Raw genomic sequence first — 20,950 nt, forward strand, 5'->3', positions numbered from 1 at the left:
AGGCCGCAAGAAGATGGCCAAATGACAGGCTTTCGAATAGATCTCCACTATTGCCTACGGCTGAGGAGATATGAAGTCGGAGGTTTCTAACCACCATTAGTTATATCGAGCCTCCGCGCCCCACCCTGTTTATCTGCAACATACTTAGGTGGCTGGTGAGGACAGCCGATTGACTCTGGGGTCCTCGTGGCGAGTATTTGCCTGCCTTTTGATTCTTCTTTTACTTCGCCCGTATCACGATCTGGACAAAGTTTAAAACACAGTCGCCTTTAAGAAGTTATTTTCATCAGGGTTCTTAAACCCCCTTTTATCTATTGTAGCGCCTACATAATCGCGTATCCCTTGCTAGATCTATTCCCCCACAAGGTCTTGCTTCCTGACGTAGAACTGACAACGTATCCGGGTAAGTAGGCGAAGTGCTTGTTGTACAACGAAGAAATAACAACGCTCCACGAAACTCCTTTCCCGGTTCGGTATCGACGACAGGTTTCCATGCTATCCTTGCCCAATGCCCTTAACGCCAAATTTCCATTTCGGGGACGTGTTCCCAATCGCCCCTCAACAGTTCTGACACTGCAAATCGATTGTAAACTGCTTATGATAGAAGGTTACGTAGCGAGGGGCTTGCGCTTGCACCGCTAGCTGGTCGACCATCGCTCGGCCGTGCAGGCGGATTAGCCGACAGACTCGGTTCCCGCGTCATAGACAGCCCTTCTCTGGAGATGGGTGGGCTGCCGTGAGGAGTTGAGAAGGGCGACCGTTGGCCCAGCAGCCCCTGAGAGAAAGAGCGCTCTCCAGCTCGAGGCGGGGGTCCGCCATTGGTGAGATTCTGAAGCGGATGGTGGGTCGGATGATGGTATGACGGCAAATACGGCGCTGTACCGTTCTGCACCGGAGGCGCACGACGAGGCGAAGAAGGAGGAATGCCATTCACCAGGGGCTGCACTACAGGCCCATGCTGGAGGGGTGGTGCCTGGTGGTGAGAAATGGTGGCGATCGGCGGTGGCCGGAGATCGCGAAGATGATTCGGGTGAAGAGCGTTGTGGCCTCCAGGGCCCCCGTTCATCTGATGAATCGGTGGGGAGCGTTGAGTTGTGTTGCGATGCCAATCACTATAAGCTGCGCTCGATGGAGGATAGTGATGAGGCGCTGGCTGCGTGATAGGTGCGGCTATGGGGCTCGGTCCGGGGTGGGGAGCGTTCAAAGGGAGCGGCGGAGGCGGAGGTCCAGCCAACGGCGCCTGCAAGGTGGGTGCGACGACAGCAGAAGCGACGGCAGCAGAGGGCGCTGGAGGAGGCGCCGCTGTCTGGCTCGGAGGTGGCCACGACGAATATGGCGTAGGAGTTGCCCTAGGTTCCGGCGCGGCTGACGGGGGACTTCTCAGGGCCGCTGCCAGCACAGGCGCAGGCTTGACCGGGTCAACCGGAGGTGCTACTTCGGTCGGCGGCGGAACGTGGGCCACAGGCTTCTTGTTGGCCTTTTTACATTTGTGACACTGGAAATTCCTCTGCTCGACAAACTTCTGCGCTTCGCTCCCGAGGCTCCCTAGGTGTCCGTTGACAAGAGCCTTCTCCTGGCTCTTCTCGATGGGCCACCACTTCGGGCTGACATCGACACCACAAGTTATACATACTTTGTCTCCACTCTGTGGGGAGGCTGCTGATCCCTCTGATGTATTCTCGACCGAAGAAGCTCTCGGGCCACCGGCTCCATTCGTGGTGGCGGTGGCAGCGGTCGAAGCGCGCCTGTGAGAGCTTGGTGCCATTGTGACGACAGGCGTCTTTGTTGCCATTGCGATGAGATTAGCCTTGCGGACAGTGCCTGTAAGTGCCAGATCTGCCTGCTTAAAATTCTGCACGTAGAATTGCAGTGCATTGGGAGCAGGCGAATCTTTGCCTTCAAACTCGAGTGGGTTGACAATGTCGTGCATGCGGTGAACGACCGTCTTGGTAGGGATGTGTTCTTTGCACCATACCGCAGCGGACATTACACCCGTCTCCCCGTTGATCGAAACAATGTTGAACTGATCGCGACGAGATCCTTTGACAGGGGTTACCTCGAATCCGAGAAGGTGGCCACTTTGGCGGGCACACTCGACGTGAACAGAGGCCTTGCATTGATGGCAAGCCACACACGCACCTCCCTTCCGTCTACAAGCCTTACACTCTTCATCATACCTCGCTCGAGGAATCGATGGTATGCCTTCTGAAGGAGCCAAGGCTTTGGCACTGCCGAACTTTACTTCAGGAGTCCAAATGGCACAGGTGACATGGACCCAGTTGTTGTCGGCTGTTCTCTTCAGGGGTTCCCGCGGATTGATAGGCCGGTTCATATCTTCTTGCTTCTTGCGATAGTAATCTGCAGCTTTCTGCGCAACTTCGCGGTCGGTGCGCTCCTTTTCCTTGTCCTTCTCTGTCTTCTTCTTGTTGGTCGTCATCTTCGGCGGTTCAACGAAGTCGTGCTCTGTATGCTCAATGGGACACAAAACGCATTTGTATTCCTGCAGGACAGTGTCAGTTGTGCGGGGACCTCAAGGCACATAAGAGTAGTTCTGTACTTACCAGAGATACTTGGGGGTTTTTGTCATTGAGACACATGTCGCAGATCCATTTACCGGGATGACGGTTGTCAACGACTCCGTAGCACTTGCGGTGTACACTAAGTCGACACTCTTTGCAAGACAGGAGATTTTGTTCGCCAGCCGGATCCATCTGGGTGCAAATTGCACAAGGTAGCACGCGAGGCTTCGGGATCTCTGGCACCGGTGGAGGCGCAGGCTTCTCGACTGCCTTCTCCTTTTTCTTCGCGGTGGTAACCCCGGAAACACTGCCGGAATCTGAGGCATTATTCTCAGCGTCCCTGTCCGCAAGTGCCTTGAGTTTCTTCCGAGGTGGATCTGAAGTGGTAGGCTGGGAGACCGATGCGGCAGCCTGTGCAGATGGACTGGGCGAGCTGTAGACCGTGGCACTCATCATTTCATCAGCAGCTGCCAGCTCCTTGAGTAGTTCCTCGTCAACCCGGCGCCTCCAGGTTCGACCGGCAGAAGCAACCTTCTTTGCGAGTTCTTCCACGTCTTCCCACTGTATCGCATATCTCCGCCACAGTTCCGCACACCGCCGACATAGCGCAACAATGTATTGCGTGCCTTTGTCCTTGTTTTTCCCAGACGCTTCTGATACCAAGGGCGAAGAAACGTGAGGTGCCCTTCTCCATTGCCGCGAGTTCTTAGTGTTGCAAAACTTGCATGTAAAGTTCCGCTTCCGGTCCACAGCCTTGTCAGCATCGAAGGCAGAGTCATCGTGGTCGTCGGCAACGTCGTCCTGGAATTTACTCGCGGAAGCCTCGATTTTCTTAGCTTCCTTCTTGCCCTTCCTTCCAGAATATGTCCCCCACACCTGCACTCCGCGCTCGGTCTTCTTCCAGGTATAGTAGAACCGAACAACGGTTCTGTAATCGAGTGTTTTCACGTATCTCTTCACAAGGTACAGCTCGGATCCGAATTTGGCCACGCCCTCTTCGAACTTTTTCAACTCCGTGGCAGACAGTTGGGGTTCCTTGAACTCGGCGCGGTCTACCTTGGGAATCTTTTTCAGAGCTTTGACCGTATCAAAATTCGTCTGGAATAATACGTCGCGCGCTACATCCAGGAGATTGGTGGACCTGGTAGGCACGCCGAGTGTGGGTGCAAGGGCCAAAGCGGTGTCCATATACTTGTCAATATCTGAGTCGGTAATGGAGCTGTCGACGGTGTTGGTCGGTTTCCAGAGGAGCTGTGCAGTGTTCCTGGGGTCATCGTCGTCAAAGTCCTCCCCACGGGCAACATATCCAAGAGGTTCATCTTGAACCCACTTGGGACGGGTTTCTCGAGCCAGTTTTTCGGCTTCTATGGCGGCTTGAAGTTCTTTGTTGTTTTTTGCATCCTTGCGCGCACTCTTGAGATCAAGTGGCTTGACCAGCTTCACAGGACGACCTGGCCAGGACAGAACCGGTGCTTGATGTTTAGGACCTAGGCGGGAACCAGCCCTCGGATATATGCGGTCATCGTAGTCCAATGCATCCTCGGGCTTGCAGTGCTGGCCCAAGTAGCGGTACGGCCATAGACTTGCATGGTGTATCTGCTCTGCGGTTGCAGGCTGGTGGGTGTCGTCTATCCCATCGGCAGGGCTGGTGCGATTGGTATCGGCATGACGATCCTCTTCTTCCTCGTCCCAATACTCCTCCTCTTCGGCGTCATGGTGGGGGTCAAGGAGGCTGGGTGTGTGGCGGGCTTCGAGTTTCCTCTCTTGTGCGCGACTGCAGGCCGCGCAAGCCCATGCGAAACCACGTGACGGCTTCTTCGCCAGAGGCGGCCGTACACAGTTCATATGGTAGGTGTGCTGGCAGACTGCACAGTCAACGGAGTCATTGCTGGCCACGGTCAGTGTCCAGTTACGATCCAGAGGGTCTGGCGGGAAGCTCTCGACGAGTCACAGGTCACAGGGCAGAGAAGGGGTTGCTTGGCGTCACTTACTTGGCACAGTATCCACTACACCGTTTGCACAGTTTGACCGCACTGGTGAACTCCTTGGAGCGGCCCTGTTCCACCAAGATATATTTCCATCTCTCATCGAGCACCTTCTTGACCTTTTCGGGCACGTTCACAATCTGAGAACACGGGATGACCTCGTAGTTCTTCTGGATGTAGCGATCGTAGAGTTTTTCGAACCAGAAGCAGTCGGGGCTTTTCCGATATTGGTCCATGTTGGGGATCTCGGCCTTGTGACGGATCTGGCACTTGCCGCGCAACGCCGTCAGAGGACTTACGTCTGAGTGCATTGTCGCAAAAACGAGCCTTGTGTCGTTGACCTTTTTGCCAATGTCCTTGGGCCGATAATACCAATTGATCCGCAATGCATCGACCGGTTTGGAGCTGTTGTTCTGCACGTGGAGGAATTCCATGATGCGCCCCAAGTAGTATGGCTCCCCAGGCGGCTCACACACCAAGTACACATGGTCTGTCGGAGGACGTCAGCAACCGCCCGACACTCAATCGTTGCTTCGCTCGACATGGAGCGCACGGCGCGCAACGCATTACAACGCAACGTCCGCACTTACCGTTCTTCTCAATTACAGTTCCGTCATCTGCGACCATCTTGCCATCTTTAGGTCTTGCACCACACAGGTCGAAAGTGAGCATGTTGGTTTCCTTGTAACCGGAGCCTGGGGTGCCCGTCACCGACGTCTGCGCAGCACTTCGTCGCGTGCTAGCTGAAACCTGACCACTTGCGGCAGTCGAGTAGGGCTGGGCACCATTTGTAGACGGTTGTGCAGTCGCTTTGCGCTTCTTTGATGTGGTCGACGTGGACGTCGTCGAAGCGGCGGGAGTGGCTGCTCCCGATTGATTCGCGCTCGAGACAGGTGCATTGCCTCCCTTGCTGTCCTCCGTAGATGCAGCCTTGCGTGGAACCGGGCCCCCGGCTCGTGGCGACTCTGTGACCCCGTTGGTAGACTGTCGTGATGATTTCTTGGGCTCCTCGGCTTTCCGTTCGGCGGGAGCGTCAAACATGTCCGTGTCTGCGTCCTTGTCCTCTGCGTAATTGGGCCGGGGTTGGCCGCGATTCCGCGAGCGCGTGCCGTAGGGCGAGGGCCCCGACATGGCGTCTTTCGCGAGAGCGTTGCCACCGGCAGACGTGGCCTTGGTCAGTTGCTCTGATCCCGATGCATCTTCAGGCGTGTCCTGGGTGGCGAGTTGCGCTGTCGAAGGGCTGTCGCTGCGGGAGTCTGGCTTGGGGTTTGGCGTGCCTGCATCTGGGGTGTCCTTTGACGAGGATGACGCAGGATTTGGCTGATCGTCGGCGCCGCTCGCAGCGTGGGATTTCGGGGCCATACTGGTCGTTTAGCGATGGCGGCGCATGCAACTCAACGAGGCGGAACACCAAAAAAGTATGGCGCGGTGACAAGTCAAGTCTTGGGAGCAAATATCCATGAGACACCCGACCGGGTTGCACGTGAAGCAGGTTTGATGCTCTCATACACAATCGGTGCTGGCCGCTGCGAATTCCACATACGAGCGCTTCGCTGGTGGCACCGCGGCCGGTCACGACGAACACCAGACCTTGAAGAGAAGCCTGGGGCAGTGCGCCGTGTGGGGGTATCAAAGGACAAGAATGGGTCGGAGGACGGGGAGGGTGTGAAGAAGGAAGAATGGACCGAAGTCTCGAGGGGAAACGGGACGAAACCCCCAGATATCACAAAAGAGAGGAAATCGGGTTGAATGTGTAGAAGGGAAAGGGTGTGGGTCAGAGGAGAGAGATGGGAGATATTGGGAGGGCAGGTAGAAACTTAGACACGGCGAGGTCTGAGGCGACGGCAACGCATCAGATCCCCATCCCACATTCGCAAGGCCGACAGTCACCAGCACCAGCACCAGCACCAGCACCAGCACCAGCACCACCGCCTAACTTAGGTGAGGTATGGCCTGGTCCGGTCTGGTCTGGTATGCAGGGCTGGGCAGGGCAGACCAGAGCAGAGCAGACCAGAGTGGCAGATCCCGAATAGGACGAAGGAATCGAAAGGCCAGGAAATAAGGTCGGTCGGCCAGCGGACCTGGTGACACTGAGTGACTGAAGGACTGAATGAATGAACGAATGACTAGGCTAGACTAGTACTCTAGACAGGACGTAGGTCCAGCCTCCATTTGATTTGCACGGCTTTTGCTAATAACGCGAGCCAAGGGGAGGGCTGCAGAACAAGGACTGTTACGTATCTGGGTAATGCAGGTGTACAGTACAGAGCAGCGATTTGCCAGCTCCACACCAGGTGGGAAAGAGGATGGGCGATTCGAGGTGGATGTCGGTGGATATGTCGATTTGGGGGAAGGGGACTCGGCCTGGTACCGATACCAGCTATCCAGGGACGCGGGAGGTGGCTTTGGCGCCACGGGGCCTCCCTGCGTGTACCACGACAAGAGGCGCCGGCCAAGTTTCTGGCCCCCCCTGTCGCCCTGCCAGACTACCAGACAGTCGCTGCACCCTCATTTTTGACTTCATGTTATCCTAGCGCGCCCCAAGCTGCCTTCACAGTAGATCTTCACATTTGCTAGTCTCGGTTGTTGTCTTGCAGGCCAACCCGTTCTTCCGCTGTGTCCATGGATGGAGGGAAGAACATACCGTCGCGCATATGTGTAGGCCATCCAGGCTGTAGATAGCAATGAGCCCCTCTCCATGGTGCGGTGCCTCCTCCGTCGGGAAATAACACCAGCCTCTCGTGGCCATCCGTGGATCTGACCGAGGCGAAGAAGCTGGGGACGGGGGTTGAAGTACAACCGTTGGATTCCCCGGCCGAGCAACAATTCCCCAGTTCGACAGTCTCGACTTGATCTCAACTCTGTCAGACGACATATCGCACACACATCTATACAGACACACGGAACCTGGCATGACGACTGTACTGCTATGCTATGTTGCACCCTGCCGCATCATATTGGAAGCAAACCCTGTCCTGGCTGTGGTCGGCATAAGAGCTGGAGGGCTATACGTTCTTTTGTATCGCGAAGAGCGAAGGGTCCGCACAGGAGATGCGTACAAACAGAACACGAAAACTAGGGATCGCTGCACTTACCACGAGGTGCGAATTGGGCGGGAGCTGTCTAGGTTGGTCAGCGGCAGGCTTCTTACCCTGTACTATCCCACATGACACTTGCAGTCATTGATTGATCGGGGCACAAAGGAGGCTGCAGACTCCACGTACTAACTATGCCTGCTGCTGTGCTCTAATCGATGTTTGGCGCCCATTACCACGTTGAGGTCTTGGGGTGGAAGCACCAGTGAGTGATTCTGATCGCGCAACTAAAGCAAGCTCTCTGCGGTGGAATGGCATCCAATAGGGCAGACAGAGCGGCGATGGCAACAGCTGTGCCACGGCCAATACATCGTAACCCATTAAATCATTACTCCACTGCGGAAACGAAACCTGCGCATATGATTGGGGACACTCTTCTGGTGCCAGTAGGGACAGCTGTGTCCGACTAGGTAGCTTTACTCTACAGTATTGGATCGTTCTCCGCAGAGAAAAACCGATCCCCCCTTGGGACCCAAGACGGGAATTGGTCCATTATTGGCATCTGTTCCTTTGGAGGTCTAACCGGCAACCCAGCGCTGCCTCAGACTTTTTGAGACAACGTGGAAGAAGCCGAAACGACTGGGAGGCCATGCCCCCACCTTTTCGCCCAAAGGACGTCACCTCGGGCGCGCTGGCCCGTCTTTGGCAGGATGCATGGATGCTGAATGTCAGCACTTTTCCATCCACTGCCAAAATCTCTAACTACATGCTAGAAAAGGTAGAGAGCTCGAGCCACTAAGAAAGGGGTCCAATAAGTACTTGGTGAAAAGCAGGTTCAGTTGAGTGGCCATCAGAAGCTGTGTTTTTACAACGGACGAGCACTCGCAGTTGCCTGCACTGTACTGGGCGGCGTCGGTATGCGCTAAAGAGACTACTTCTAAGGTGATTCCATGGTCAACGCTCCTATCGGCGATGTATGGCCCTTGCAGAAATAAAATCATATACCGCATCAAAGTGGGAAAGTAACGCGACGATGCCGGATATAGCACATACCAATGAATATACTCACCCAACAAAATATGGAAGTCGTCGCTCGTGTGTGCTACAGACTATTTCTCAAAGATGTACCTAACCGCCGTATGCTCTTCAATTGCGTAAGAGCCTAGGTTTGACATAACCAACGCTACTTTGGTACCATGAAAGGTGAGCACGGTCGTACACCTCAGTTAGCGGAAGCTACTGCAAGATTATGGTCTTCTGCAGTTCATCTAGGCAGACTCCCATGAGCCCAGCAGCGCTGGTCATTCCAAGGCCGCCCCCAGAAATGGATGCCGCACAGCATGATCACTGGGTGCCAATGTCAGTATGACGATGTATCGCCAATCTGTAAGCTCCTAGCTCTTGCGCTTTGATGAATCCGGTTGTTCAACTTTCCCAAGCCCTATTTGACCATTGCTCCAACGATGAGTTGTGCGGGCTGTGCTAGGCTTAACAGGCCAGAGGAGACGTCAGTAGAGTCTTATCGGATAGCTCAGTGTTGAAGACAACACCTTTTCTCCGGCAGTGGCCACCAGTGCAACCATGACACGATGCGGCGCGCACAAGTTTTCTGCAGCTAAATGGGAGAGGTTCGGCGAGAGGTGGAAGGTTCTACTGTACTATGATACTGAAAGCATACCTTCAAACTGGCCGGCGGGACTTCAACCATGGAAGCGCTGACAAGGCCGACCCTCGGGAGCCACCGCACGCGGGTTTGTTTGGTTGCGCCCAGAAGCCTCGCTTCAAGCCTCCAAGGTCGTCGGCACAACCAAGAACACCCGGAGCCGCTCGCCAGGCACAGGGTTAAATACAAGTAATTTCGCCCCCCTTACGGTCACTACACTTCTTTCGTCTCATTGATAGACATGAATGCCACGACGCACTTCATGCGACGCTTGAGGTTCTTGAAAGAACGATTTCGGTATTCAACTGAGTAGAAACTCCAATGTACAGTACTGGCCGTGGGCAGCTCGTCATGGTGCTGTAGCTCGGCGAAGCAATTGAGCAGCCAGGTCCACAAGATATGCAACGGGATGAATGATATGCATAGGCCGAAAAGCCTCTCTTTGACAAGAGGTTGCGGCGTGCCAAGGCCACAAACCCCACACCCCACTGGCACCATTACAGAGGTCAGGTGATTTGGCGCGTGTTTCGTGATGCTCCAGCGCGTTGCCTTACAGATGCATCATCTTGGCCATCCTCCCAGAAGACACCATCTAATCACCACTGCCAGAATTTCCGTCGGCCGTCGTGGGCGCCGTCCTCCCTGGAACCTCAAGTCTGTGTGCAGTCATCCGTTGCTGGAGCCTTTCCACTGCTCGACATGCTAGCTCACTTGCTTGGCCATCAGCTTCGCCATGGAACTCCGTCAAGGAATCCTTCATCAAACGACTATACAAACAGCGAAACAACACCAGGGAACTTACAGCACTACCCCACTGGCCGGCAATAAGAGGTCATCGCCTGGGCTTGACACTCACAGCGGTGTTCCAACCCACGCATCGCAGAAAGTTGCGTTCCAAAGGGCTTCTTCACTTGGCAGGAATGTGTCAACACTGGCGGCGAGCACCATTGAGGTCACAGAGTCGGGGCCTCGAAACTCCCCAGAAGTTTCTGAATACTCGCAGCGCAAGGTAGTATCTGCCACCCCCACTGCGGGCACGGACAGAGCATTATCATTGTCACATCCTCGATATGCACTTCCTGAGAGCCTTGTGGAGAATCTACGAAGCCTCGGGATCAATGAGATCTATCCCTGGCAGAAGCACTGCTTAATGGGCCCTGGCCTGCTCAATGGGGCCAAAAACTTGGTCTATACTGCCCCCACGGGTGGCGGAAAGTCCCTAGTCGCTGATGTATTGATGCTGAAAAGGGTTCTCGAACGCCGCGATGCCAAAGCACTGCTGATCTTGCCATATGTTGCACTGGTCCAGGAAAAGGTGCGATGGCTCCGCAAGGTTGTGCAAGGTATTACTCGTATAGCACCTGATGGAGTTCTCCCGGGCAAGGAGGAGACTTTATGGCGACGACGGGCAGACGAAGACACCATCAGGGTCGTTGGCTTCTTTGGCGGCGGAAAAATAAGGGCAACTTGGGCGGACTTCGACATTGGCGTCTGCACGTTCGAAAAAGTAAGTCACCAGGGCCAGTACAGAGTATGCGTGACTGATGCCCAAGGAGGCCAACACACTCATGAACACGGCCATCGACGACTGTTCCATAGCCAATCTTAGAGCTGTTGTTCTCGATGAACTGCACATGATCGACGACGATCATCGTGGCTACTTGTTGGAGTTGTGTGCCACAAAGCTCCTTAGCCTGGAACACAAGGTACAGATTGTTGGAATGAGTGCAACATTGCCAGTGAGTCGGCTCTAATGAGCACTACCTATTCCTCACTGCTGCATATTAATGAGAGCTCAAGAACATCGAAGTTCTCGCACAATGGCTTGGAGCCCACAGATACCAGACAGCATACCGTCCGATACCCATCAAGGAACATCTAGTCTACGACTCCAAGATTTATGAGGCATCATCCAAGGAGGGAGTCCTAACTGCCGCAACCCCATTGAATAGGCAGACCGGTCCAAGGGAACTGATGGTACCGCCAATCAGAGTGATCACGAACTCATCGCATAAGGAGCTACAAGACCCCGTTTTGAACGCGGTGGTTTCGTTGGCTAGCGAAACAGTCAGATCCGGCTATGGCGTTCTGATCTTCTGTAGTAGCCGCGCCGGTTGCGAATTTGATGCTAGAATCGTCTCTAGGGCCGTACATGACGCTCATGGAGGCGACCCAGTCATACTCGAAAAGAGAACTGACCTGATGGGTGACTTGCGTAGCCTGCCTTCAGGATTAGATCCAGCGCTTGACGACACAATACCTTCGGGTGTAGCATTCCATCGTATGTTGCCCGGAGACTGGGGCTAGGTTGGCTGCTAATAATTGTTTAGATGTAATTCTGTCCCGTGTAGATGGATTCTTACCATGTCCATGAGCTAATTGAAGCAGGCGGGCCTAACCACCGAAGAGCGAGACCTCATCGCCGATGCCTACGACAAGGGTATCTTGAAGGTCATCGTAGCTACTTGCAGTCTGGCTGCTGGGATCAACCTCCCGGTACGTAGTCAGCATCACGGCTTTTTGTTTGAAAACTTATGCATTAGACACAGGCCCGGCGTGTGATTCTCCACAACGCTCGGATGGGGCGCGAGCTTGTTGGGCCGTCCATGCTGTGAGTCCAATAGTGATCCAGCGTCAAGACGCAAGCTGACTTGGGTAGTCGACAGATGCGCGGCCGGGCCGGAAGGAAAGGCAAGGATGAGGTCGGTGAAACTTACTTGTGTTGTCGCAAGAATGACCTTGAGGACGTCATTGAGCTCATGAACGCTGAGCTGCCCCAACTTTCTAGTGGTCTGATGACAGACAAACAGAGGATACGCCGGTATGACCCTCCTATTTCTTATTCTATCAACACTGACTGTATTTGCAGCGCCCTGCTAGAGATTATTGCGGTACGACTGGCGACAAGCCGGGACTCTATGGATGACTACTTGCTGAAAACGCTCCTCAGCCTCACTGCCGAGTCAGACGTCATTCGCGAGCATGTCGAGTCCAGTCTCAGCGACTTGATCGAGATGGAATTCATACAAGAAGATGAGCAGTCAGGTTTCAAGGTAACGCAACTTGGCAAGGCGGTTGTTGCCTCTGCTCTTGAGCCTGAAGATGGTGCCTTTGTCCATCGAGAAATGCAGCGTGCGCTGAGAGCATTCGTCATGGACGGCGAAATGCATTCACTCTACACCTTCACGCCGGTTCAAGACTTTTCTACAACAGTCAATTGGAAAGTGTTTCGAAACGAGATGGAAACCTTGGATGACAGTGACCTCCGCGTGATGTCATTTCTAGGACTTAAACCTACAATAATCAATAAGATGTCGGTCCTTTCCATCCTTGAAACGCTTTCAACGCGCACAATCCCTACTAACAAACGACAGGGCTCAAGGGAGCACCATGAAGGAATCAACACCGGGAGAGCGAGAGATATCAAGAATCTATACTCGGTTCTATCTCGCTCTGCAGTTACGCGATCTCTGTAATGAGGTTCCAATACATCTAGTTGCACAGAAGTATGATATGCCACGAGGAAGCGTGCAGACACTTGCCCAGACATGTCAAGGTTTCGCGGCTGGAATGGTAAAGTTCTGTGAACACATGGATTGGGGGTAGGCATATGCACACTTCCTATCTCGGTAAAGGGTTACTAACGGGTTGTTTCACTTGGCAGAATGATGGCAGCGGCCCTCGATCACGTCTCTGACAGGCTGAAAGCTGGGGCCAGGGCTGACTTGCTAGCACTTGCTCAGATCACATTCATCAAGAGTCGGACGGCCAGAGTCTTCTATGATAATGGGTTCAAAACGGTGGCCGCAGTAGCTAATGCGGATCCGTCTGAACTTGTTCCAGTGTTAATACAGGTTCGTTATCCACTTGATCCTGTTCAAAATTATAACGTTTTAATTGACACAGTGTGAAGGCCCAGCCAATGAAGATACGCCTCAAGAAACAAGATGAGCAGAAGTATGAAGAAAAGCTTTTCGCGAAGGCGGAGATCATATCGAATTCCGCAAACCGACTTTGGCGTAAGTAGCACCTCGAATAGTAGGAGGAAAGGGTTACTAATTACGACTAGAAATCCAAATGCAACACGACATAGATGAGGAATAGTAAAGGGACATAGTGCGCAGCAAAACTGCATCATTGAAAAATCAGTATGAGGGAGAGATCCGAGTGTGTTCCTACGGATGCAAGCGACGAATGTGTTAGCATAGGCCATTCCACTGTCACTTTGTTCGCTAATTACAACCTCAACCTTGTTTAGGCATCTCACCTACTTATGCGACTCGTCCTGCCCTTGTGAGATGTCGATAGTTCTCTGCATTTCAGCTGTCCTTTTTGGCGCCTCTTAGCTAGGCCAAACTCCAGCATCGACCCCTTGGTGACCCCTTCCATCTGTTCATAGTAACCGTGTCGACAGACTTCTGGCGTGAAAGTGAGTGCGTGTTGACATGATTGGAGAGCAGATAAAGAGAGGTACCCAACCATACCTTCCGTACATTTCCGGGCAAGAAGAAAGTCCAGATGTATTCTCTACTCCAATCATCTTGAGTGTCGCTTGTCTGGTTGTGTGTCTATACGGCTAGAGAACCAGTTGTTTGCCAGGTGGCGCCGACAGCCGCCAACGGGTACTGGCTGAAGCTCAGAGCTGATCTGCCAGCTGCGTCAAGTCAAGCCAAGTCTCCCCCAAGTATACCGTTGTGGCTGCGACGCTTCGACAATCCAACGACCTAGCTCATAGATTCTTGGATTGGTCCTCGACAGTCCCTCGCTCAAAGACACCATGGCTGCTGCACATCGAGCGCCAGCGCTACGCAGCCTCCTGGGCCGACAGCTCCCAAGCTTCCGCGCACCGGTTCAGCAACGGCGCTGGGCCCAGGTCCACGATGTGCGATTCCTCGCCACAACCCAAGCGTCGCGCAATGTTGCCGAGAAGTACCGGGAGAAGCTCGACCGCAAGGCGAAGGAGGAGGGCCACCAGGACATTGGTTCGCTAAAGGCGGCCTACGCCGACAAGATCGAGGAGCATAGAAAGAAGAGCAAGATCTCGGTACCGGGCCTGGACGCCCTGATAGCTGACGAAGAGCCTCCCGCGCAGTCGCCCCCACGATCGCAGTCCTCGCCCGAGAGCACGACGACCGCCCCCGAGCAGAAACAACCCCGCCCGGCAGCATCCTCCTCAACCGGGAAGTCGGGCATCAAGCCGCTCTCCGAGATCCTCGACCTGCCCAAGGCCCGCGAGTTGCCGGTGAAGGAGCTCTCGGCCATCTGGCGGCTGCGGCACGCCTCGAACCCGAGCTCGCTGTGTGCCGTGATACCGGCGGCGACATACAAGGCGTTGGAGGCGACGGCGAGGCAGCACCCGACATTCGTGCTGCCGGTGCCGCGGGCGGAAGCCGGCGCCGAGATCCATTTTCTGCAGTGGGTGTTTGACGCAGAGTCCAAGACGAGCACGGTGCTGTTCACCCAGCTGGCAGAATACAAGGTCCGCGGCGAGTGGGCTCAGCCGCACACCAGCGTTACGCATTACTGGGACCCCGAGGTCGCCGACAACCAGGGGGTGGCGTTAATGGCAGGCAACGTTGTTGATGGCCGTGGTGCTAACCTTCAGGATGCGCAGTGGCTGGTCATGTTGATGCAGCGATTTTACGGCGCAGAGGGCGCAGCCGGGTCCGGAGAGAAGAGGAAGCTACTGGAGGAGTTCGCAAAGGGTGCCAATGGCGAGTTTAGCGTTGAGAAGCTTCTGGAGGAGAGCGAGAAGCTGGGTTAAAGCATAGCAGCGTTCTGAGGCTATACGGCATCAGTAATGGCTATAAGAGTCTCCAGGCTGACGAGAGTCGAGATCATCATGGATGATAGTCTGCCGACCCGACCGACAGCAGGATTGGTCTGCGTCACGGCTGATCATATTTTGGGGAGGAACTGTTCTACGTTTCAGGGCGCTCGAAAGAAACACACTCGGCGCACGGGGAACTCTGGTACATCAAGACTTGGAATTTTTAGAAATCTGCGGCGGCGAACGCAACACTGCCTTGTACAATCATCTATACACTGTACCAAAAGACTAGAAGAATGGCCCCTCGAGAGGCCGTCTGCACATAGCAAATCTACCAAATAATGCAATGGTTGAAGGCTCATAAGATTTCTCGTATGTCTCTCCACATTACAACTTCGCCCCCTGGGCTCGGTCTTCTTGCTTCGCCTGTTCCTTGAGAACTCTCCGCAGCAGCTTTCCACTAGCGTTCTTGGGGATCTCGTCGATAAACCTCACTCCACCGCGGAGCTGTTTGTGGGGGGCGACCTTGGTGCTTGTCCATTTTACAATCTCCTTTGCCTTCTCCTCGGTACGGTCAACGCCAGCTGCTAATACCACGTAGGCGCGCGGAACTTCGGTAGAACGCTCGTTGTCGAACGCTGGGATCACACAGACATCTACAATGTCCGAGTGTCCAAGAAGGACACCTTCAAGTTCTGCCGGCGGAACTTGGAAACCCTCTACACAAGGGTAGAAACATGAGGGTCAGTATGGGTCCGCGTCGTTATACGAGGCAGGGGCAGGGGCAGCTTACTATATTTGATCAGTTCCTTCAATCGATCGGTAACGTAGAAGTTGCCTTTGGCATCGACGTAGCCAATATCTCCCGTCTTGAAGAAACCATCAGCACTGAAGGTATCGTTGGCTAACTCCGGCCTGTTGAGATAACCATCGAATACATTGGGGCCCTTGAGCCAGATTTCACCCTCCTGTAAAGCGGCTCATGTCAGTAACCAATGATCGTCCATGATCGGTGCTGGTCTCAGCTTACCTGGCCATCTGCAACGTCGTTACCTTCCAAGTCGACAACCCTGCATTCCATGTTCGGCATGAGTTTGCCTACAGCACCCTTGTATCTCGCCCATTCAAGGACTGTCTGCAGATGGGAAACCGGTGAGACCTCGGATAACCCATACCCTTGCTTGACTGGAATAGTCAAGCGTTCCCAGATTCCGTTGATCAGCTCATGGGTAAGTGGTGCTGCTCCCGAGTTGAGCCACTTGAGGCTGGATAGGTCGTACTTGTCGACAACAGGGTGCTTTGCGAGGCCGAGAATGATGGGCGGCGGCACGTAGGCGAATGTGATACCGTGGTCCTGTATCAGCTTGCATGCCGTCTCCAGCTCAAACTTGGGCAAAACAATAGCTTGATACTCGTCCCAGACCGTGGAGTGCAGAATGTTGGTTAAACCCTATATTCGTTAGACTGTTGCCAGGGCGGATCAGATCTCTTGGGGACACTTACGTAGACATGGAAAAACGGTAGTACGGCTAGCTGCTTATCGCCCTTTCCATCCGGCCCTCCAAGCGAATGCAGACCGCTGCGCTTCTCAACCGAAGTGGACTGGATCACGTTTGCGACGATATTCGAGTGCTTCAACATGACTCCCTTTGGCAGACCAGTGGTTCCAGAACTGTACACCAAGAAGGCCAGGTCCTTCTGTGGGTCAACCTTTGTCTTGGACTGGCCGAAGAGGCTGGTGTCTCGAAGCTCGGTGAAGTGCTTGAACTTGCCCGTGGAATCCCTGGCGTCACCGAGCAAAAGGATGCGGTCCTCGGGTAGTCCGATCTGCTTGGCTGCCTCGAGTACTACGGGAAGCATGGGGAGCTGTGTCACCACGCCCTTTACCCTCGAGTCTTTCAGTTGGAAAGCCAGCTCCTTGACAGTGTAGGTGGGATTGGCGGTCGACGAGGCGCCGCCTGCCCACAAAGCACCCCAGACTACAGCACCGTAGTCGATGGTGTTGGGAGAGAAGACGCCAAGAACATCACCCTTCTTGAAGCCCCATTGCGACTTGAGCCCCTTGCCGAACTCAATTGTGGCTGTCTTGAGCTGGGCAAAGTTGTACGAACGTCCAGTCTCGCCGTCGATGAAGATCTCTGGCCTTTGTGTAAGCGATGGTGGGCTTGTGCAAGCCGAACTGAGCAGTAGTTACCTTTATCATCGGCACTCGTCCTGTTCTTTCTGTCGAAGAGAAGTGACCATATATCTACGTTCGGGATGGCCACATCAGCGTGGGGCGACTTGATAACCATGGCTGCAAGATGAGGTCGAGATTGCGGTACAATACTGTGCTGGATGGGTATCTAGGCAGGAGGGGCTGCGTCCAGAAACTCGCAGTCTATGGTACAAATGACCGAGTTGAGGAACAAGAAGGCTTGGGAGGACGTCGGAACCAGCTACTACCACGCCCACGGTACAGACCTCCCCTGGCTACCTAGGTCACGATGCCGGACCTGTCCATTGCGCCGTAGGCCCCACCAGCCGACAGGGTTACCCCACCGTTGGAGTCGAGCCAATACCTGGGGTCTGCAATTGGCCGCATGAACGTCACAAGCCCCAATGACAGACTACCTAGGTACCTAGGTGCCGTGCCGGTGACATCCATTCCCCAATGGCCCCGGGGTCCGTTCCGCTAATCCAGCCCTGATCTGATTGCACACAACAGACTGGGGACTCTCGTTTTCTGAACCGAGGCATGTGGGAACTGCTGAATCGCAAGGAACTGGATCGCGCCGACCGTCTCTCCCGCTCTGACTTTTAGTGCCTACTCATCTTCGCTAGTTGACGGCACACCGTATTCAGCCCTGGCTGTTGCAGCTGGTGCGGATGGTGCGGGGAAATAGTGCGTTGCACCCAAACTACTGGCGGGCTCTTCCCCAATTCCTCAAACGGTTATCCGCGGGTGGCCGAGGAGGAATGATTTGGAGAAAAGCTACCCAGGCACTGTAGATGCAGAATAATTCGCGAGTAGAAATCTCCCTACGGAGTAAGTGAGCTGCCGGACATTTCTCTCGAATGCCTACATAGGTATGGAACCTGCCTATATATTGAGGCTTGCTTGCTCGCTTTCCCCCCAAGCTCTCTACTTTGAGGAGATCCTTGGATGATCTTGATTCTGAATAAGGGGTGGGACTCAAGAGGGCGGAAATAATTCCAATCCTAGCCTGCAGGCTTCTAGTTACTTTCTATTCGCCATGACGAGAGACCATTTACTAGGAAGTTAGGCCGGCAGTGACCTAGGGGCCTGCTGGGCGTTGGCGCTTCGGTAACTCATTATCTTCCTGCGACGCCAGATACATCCGAGATCCATGATTTCACAGGGAAAGAGTTTCCTTGGTTGGCGCCGCGTGAGGCACCCACTGTTTTCAACTATATATGACTGCAGATCGTGTGCTGTCATCACTGATTCCGTTATTATTCATTGCTGTGCGCAAGCAGGAGGCCACTCGCCGGTGCGGCTAGTGACTGTTCTAGAACTATATTTGCCCGCTATATGTGCCGTGTATATTTTCCGTTCATTGCATCGTAGAGTCGTCAAGCTTATACTCGTGACCCAATCCTGGTATCCCAATATCCCAAACGCCAAAGAAATCACGCCGAATCGCTGCTCGACTGTTCGATATCGTCAACATTCTCCCTGGGGGTTCCGGGTACCCAAGGAGCAACGGCCTCGCAACCCTTTGGAACTCGACACTCGTCTCTGACATTGCACGTCTTCCACAATACTTCACGAAGTTCGCCAAAGATCTGGTCTACAGCGTCCATGGCCCATATAACGTCTAGATGCTCGTATTCTGGGATGGTCTTGGCGTGGACGACTTGGACATGCGGCTCCCTCCCACGCTTGAAGCGTCGAAGGAGTTTCCCCCCGTCAACCAGGTCATCGCTGCCAGCTACCCACAAGGCAAATGGGCAGACTTGCTCATTGTACCAAGCGGTTGAACCCGTGGGCCTCCCTTTCTGGTGAGGATGATCGCCGGATGGCCTCTCTGCCACAGCAGAGTCCCTCCGCTCCCCTTGCGTGTCCCCAAGGGGTCCGTCGGTCTCGGCGTCTTCTCTATCCTCAGCTCGCGAGTCTTCCCTAGTCTGCAGGATGCACTTATGCTTCGCGAAGCATTCTCGGCCCAGCCACCAGCGCATTGACTCGGCACTCACGTACACAGGGGCGAACTGGAACATGCGGTCCTTCAGTGCTCGATCCCAGCGCGTGTCAGTCCAGTCGAACAGGAATGAGAAGACCTTGTAGCCTAGCCAGCCATAGATCGAAGCGGGTAGTATCGCATGCATCGACATCATGAGCGGGATGAAAGCATGTATGCCGAACATGATCCGGAACATGGCAGGTGTAATTACCCTCATGAATTTGAAGTACATCTTTCCAATCAGGGGCCCCGCATGAGTCGCTGGTGCAAGAGCGCAGAAAACTGTGAGCTTCTCTCCCAGCTCTGGTCTCTGCTCCTTGGCGAGTGCCACGAAAGTTTGCGTGGTGCCTTGCGAGTGACAAACCAGGCCGATCTTCTCGAACCCAGTCTCGAAGAGAACTCTCGAGGTCAGCGCAGGCAAGTCGAAGACGCCCATCTGCCGAATATTCCAGCACCACATTCTGGGGTCTGAGTATTCCAGGAGAACGTGCTTCGGGTTGAACCCGCATCGGTTGTTACCCAGCCAGACGTCGTATCCAGACTTGCAAAGATAGAAAGCAAGCGAGTCGTCGTCATTAACGCAGTATGCCCCGGAGCTTTGTAGTAAACCGTGCATCAGTAGGACCGGAAACTTGCGCTTCTGGCTGGGGTCCTTCAACTTCTTCCGACTCTCGCCCGTGAAGAGTTCTGGACCGCGGTGTGCCCTCTTCTCATCGTCCAATCTCGTGTACTCCTTCGGGTCGTAGATGTGCCATAGTTCGATGACAAAGCCATCCTCAGTTTGAACTTCAAATTTCTCCATATCCAACCCAACCCTCCTTGCATAGTATCCGACGTCGCAAATCACGCGATCGGGGCCGCCCTCGGTAGGCACGAAACCGTCGTTGGCCTGTGAATCTTCCCTGTCCCCACTGATTCTATCCTGTGACTTCCTGCGTCTCCATGACTTCTCTATTTCTCGCCGTGTCTGCTGCCTCCGGAGCTCTTCTTGGTAGAAGGGGCGGTCCGCGTGCGGATCTTGGAGTGTCAGTCGCTTCCAGCCATGTGCTACGACCGTCGGTATGGTTGTAAATAGGGCGCCCAGTACAATTACACCCAGAAACCCTGCGCTCAGGAAGAACGAGGAGGCTCGGAATGTCCAGCACTGCGCATCTCGAAGCAATGAAGCCGGCCCATACAACGGCAGTGGTGGGAACAATGGATTCGTGTGCGAAGGCGGCATCGATTTGCTGAGTGAACCCTCGGTTTGTTTCTGCATAGACCTGCCGCCGGTCTGAGGCGCCAGTTCTACGGGCTGGCTGCTCGAGCCATTCTGCCCTTGCTGTGAAGCCGCGTGCTGAAGCTCCTGCCCCTCCTCTATTGCGTCTTGTGGCTTTTCATCATCCAACTCTTTCTTCAAGACGTTCAGTTTCCAGGCTTCTTCGAGGGGCACCGCAGGCAGTCGACTGCCATCTGCGGTTACAATAACTGGATCCTGGGGTGTGACAAACTGGGCCTCGATCGCAACCGTCTCGGGATGGTCTTGGCTTAGGGTCGACTGGTGTGACAGCTTCTCGGCTTGCTGAGTAAACTCGACGGCTGCCTGCGCATGGCTCGCTCCACTCGGCTTGACTCCCGAAGAGCGATGGTCAGCAGCACCATCCATGACTCTCGTCCGATGCCTTGGCTGCGCTTCGCGATCGTTCTCGGAGTGTTGAATGAATCGTCTTCCAGGTTGCCAAACATGAAGGTGACAGAAAAGAGGAGAGGCCCCAAAACTACCTCAGAACCCAAATATGTGGAGAGAAACTTGGG

At 54.3% G+C, this 20,950-nt stretch overlaps 5 protein-coding genes across 5 annotated transcripts; 2 read left to right on the forward strand and 3 right to left on the reverse strand.

The window, feature by feature from the left end:
- Positions 1-595: 595 nt before the first annotated feature.
- JN550_012982 (uncharacterized protein) lies at positions 596-5,866 on the reverse strand (the record flags this gene model as incomplete). The annotated part of the gene is made up of 4 exons (XM_049311519.1): positions 596-2,500; positions 2,562-4,407; positions 4,511-4,994; positions 5,095-5,866. The coding sequence occupies 4 exons, from the start codon at positions 5,864-5,866 to the stop codon at positions 596-598; spliced, it is 5,007 nt and encodes a 1,668-aa protein (XP_049165032.1).
- Positions 5,867-9,935: 4,069 nt separating this feature from the next.
- JN550_012983 (uncharacterized protein) lies at positions 9,936-13,306 on the forward strand (the record flags this gene model as incomplete). The annotated part of the gene is made up of 11 exons (XM_049311520.1): positions 9,936-10,709; positions 10,756-10,941; positions 11,003-11,470; positions 11,591-11,698; positions 11,752-11,813; positions 11,862-12,023; positions 12,072-12,515; positions 12,577-12,804; positions 12,867-13,056; positions 13,116-13,221; positions 13,272-13,306. The coding sequence occupies 11 exons, from the start codon at positions 9,936-9,938 to the stop codon at positions 13,304-13,306; spliced, it is 2,763 nt and encodes a 920-aa protein (XP_049165033.1).
- A 673-nt stretch (positions 13,307-13,979) lies between these two features.
- Positions 13,980-14,966, forward strand: JN550_012984 (uncharacterized protein; the record flags this gene model as incomplete). The annotated part of the gene is made up of 1 exon (XM_049311521.1): positions 13,980-14,966. The coding sequence occupies one exon, from the start codon at positions 13,980-13,982 to the stop codon at positions 14,964-14,966; it is 987 nt and encodes a 328-aa protein (XP_049165034.1).
- A 393-nt stretch (positions 14,967-15,359) lies between these two features.
- On the reverse strand, positions 15,360-17,266 carry JN550_012985 (uncharacterized protein; the record flags this gene model as incomplete). Its single annotated transcript, XM_049311522.1, has 5 exons — positions 15,360-15,691; positions 15,766-15,940; positions 16,003-16,422; positions 16,476-17,110; positions 17,167-17,266. The coding sequence occupies 5 exons, from the start codon at positions 17,264-17,266 to the stop codon at positions 15,360-15,362; spliced, it is 1,662 nt and encodes a 553-aa protein (XP_049165035.1).
- A 1,339-nt stretch (positions 17,267-18,605) lies between these two features.
- JN550_012986 (uncharacterized protein) lies at positions 18,606-20,801 on the reverse strand (the record flags this gene model as incomplete). The annotated part of the gene is made up of 1 exon (XM_049311523.1): positions 18,606-20,801. One exon carries the CDS (start codon positions 20,799-20,801, stop codon positions 18,606-18,608), a length of 2,196 nt encoding a protein of 731 aa, XP_049165036.1.
- Positions 20,802-20,950: the final 149 nt, after the last annotated feature.

Source organism: Neoarthrinium moseri, assembly GCF_022829205.1.
Source record: "Neoarthrinium moseri strain CBS 164.80 chromosome Unknown scaffold100_Wmoseri_CBS_16480, whole genome shotgun sequence".
NCBI lineage: Eukaryota > Fungi > Ascomycota > Sordariomycetes > Amphisphaeriales > Apiosporaceae > Neoarthrinium > Neoarthrinium moseri.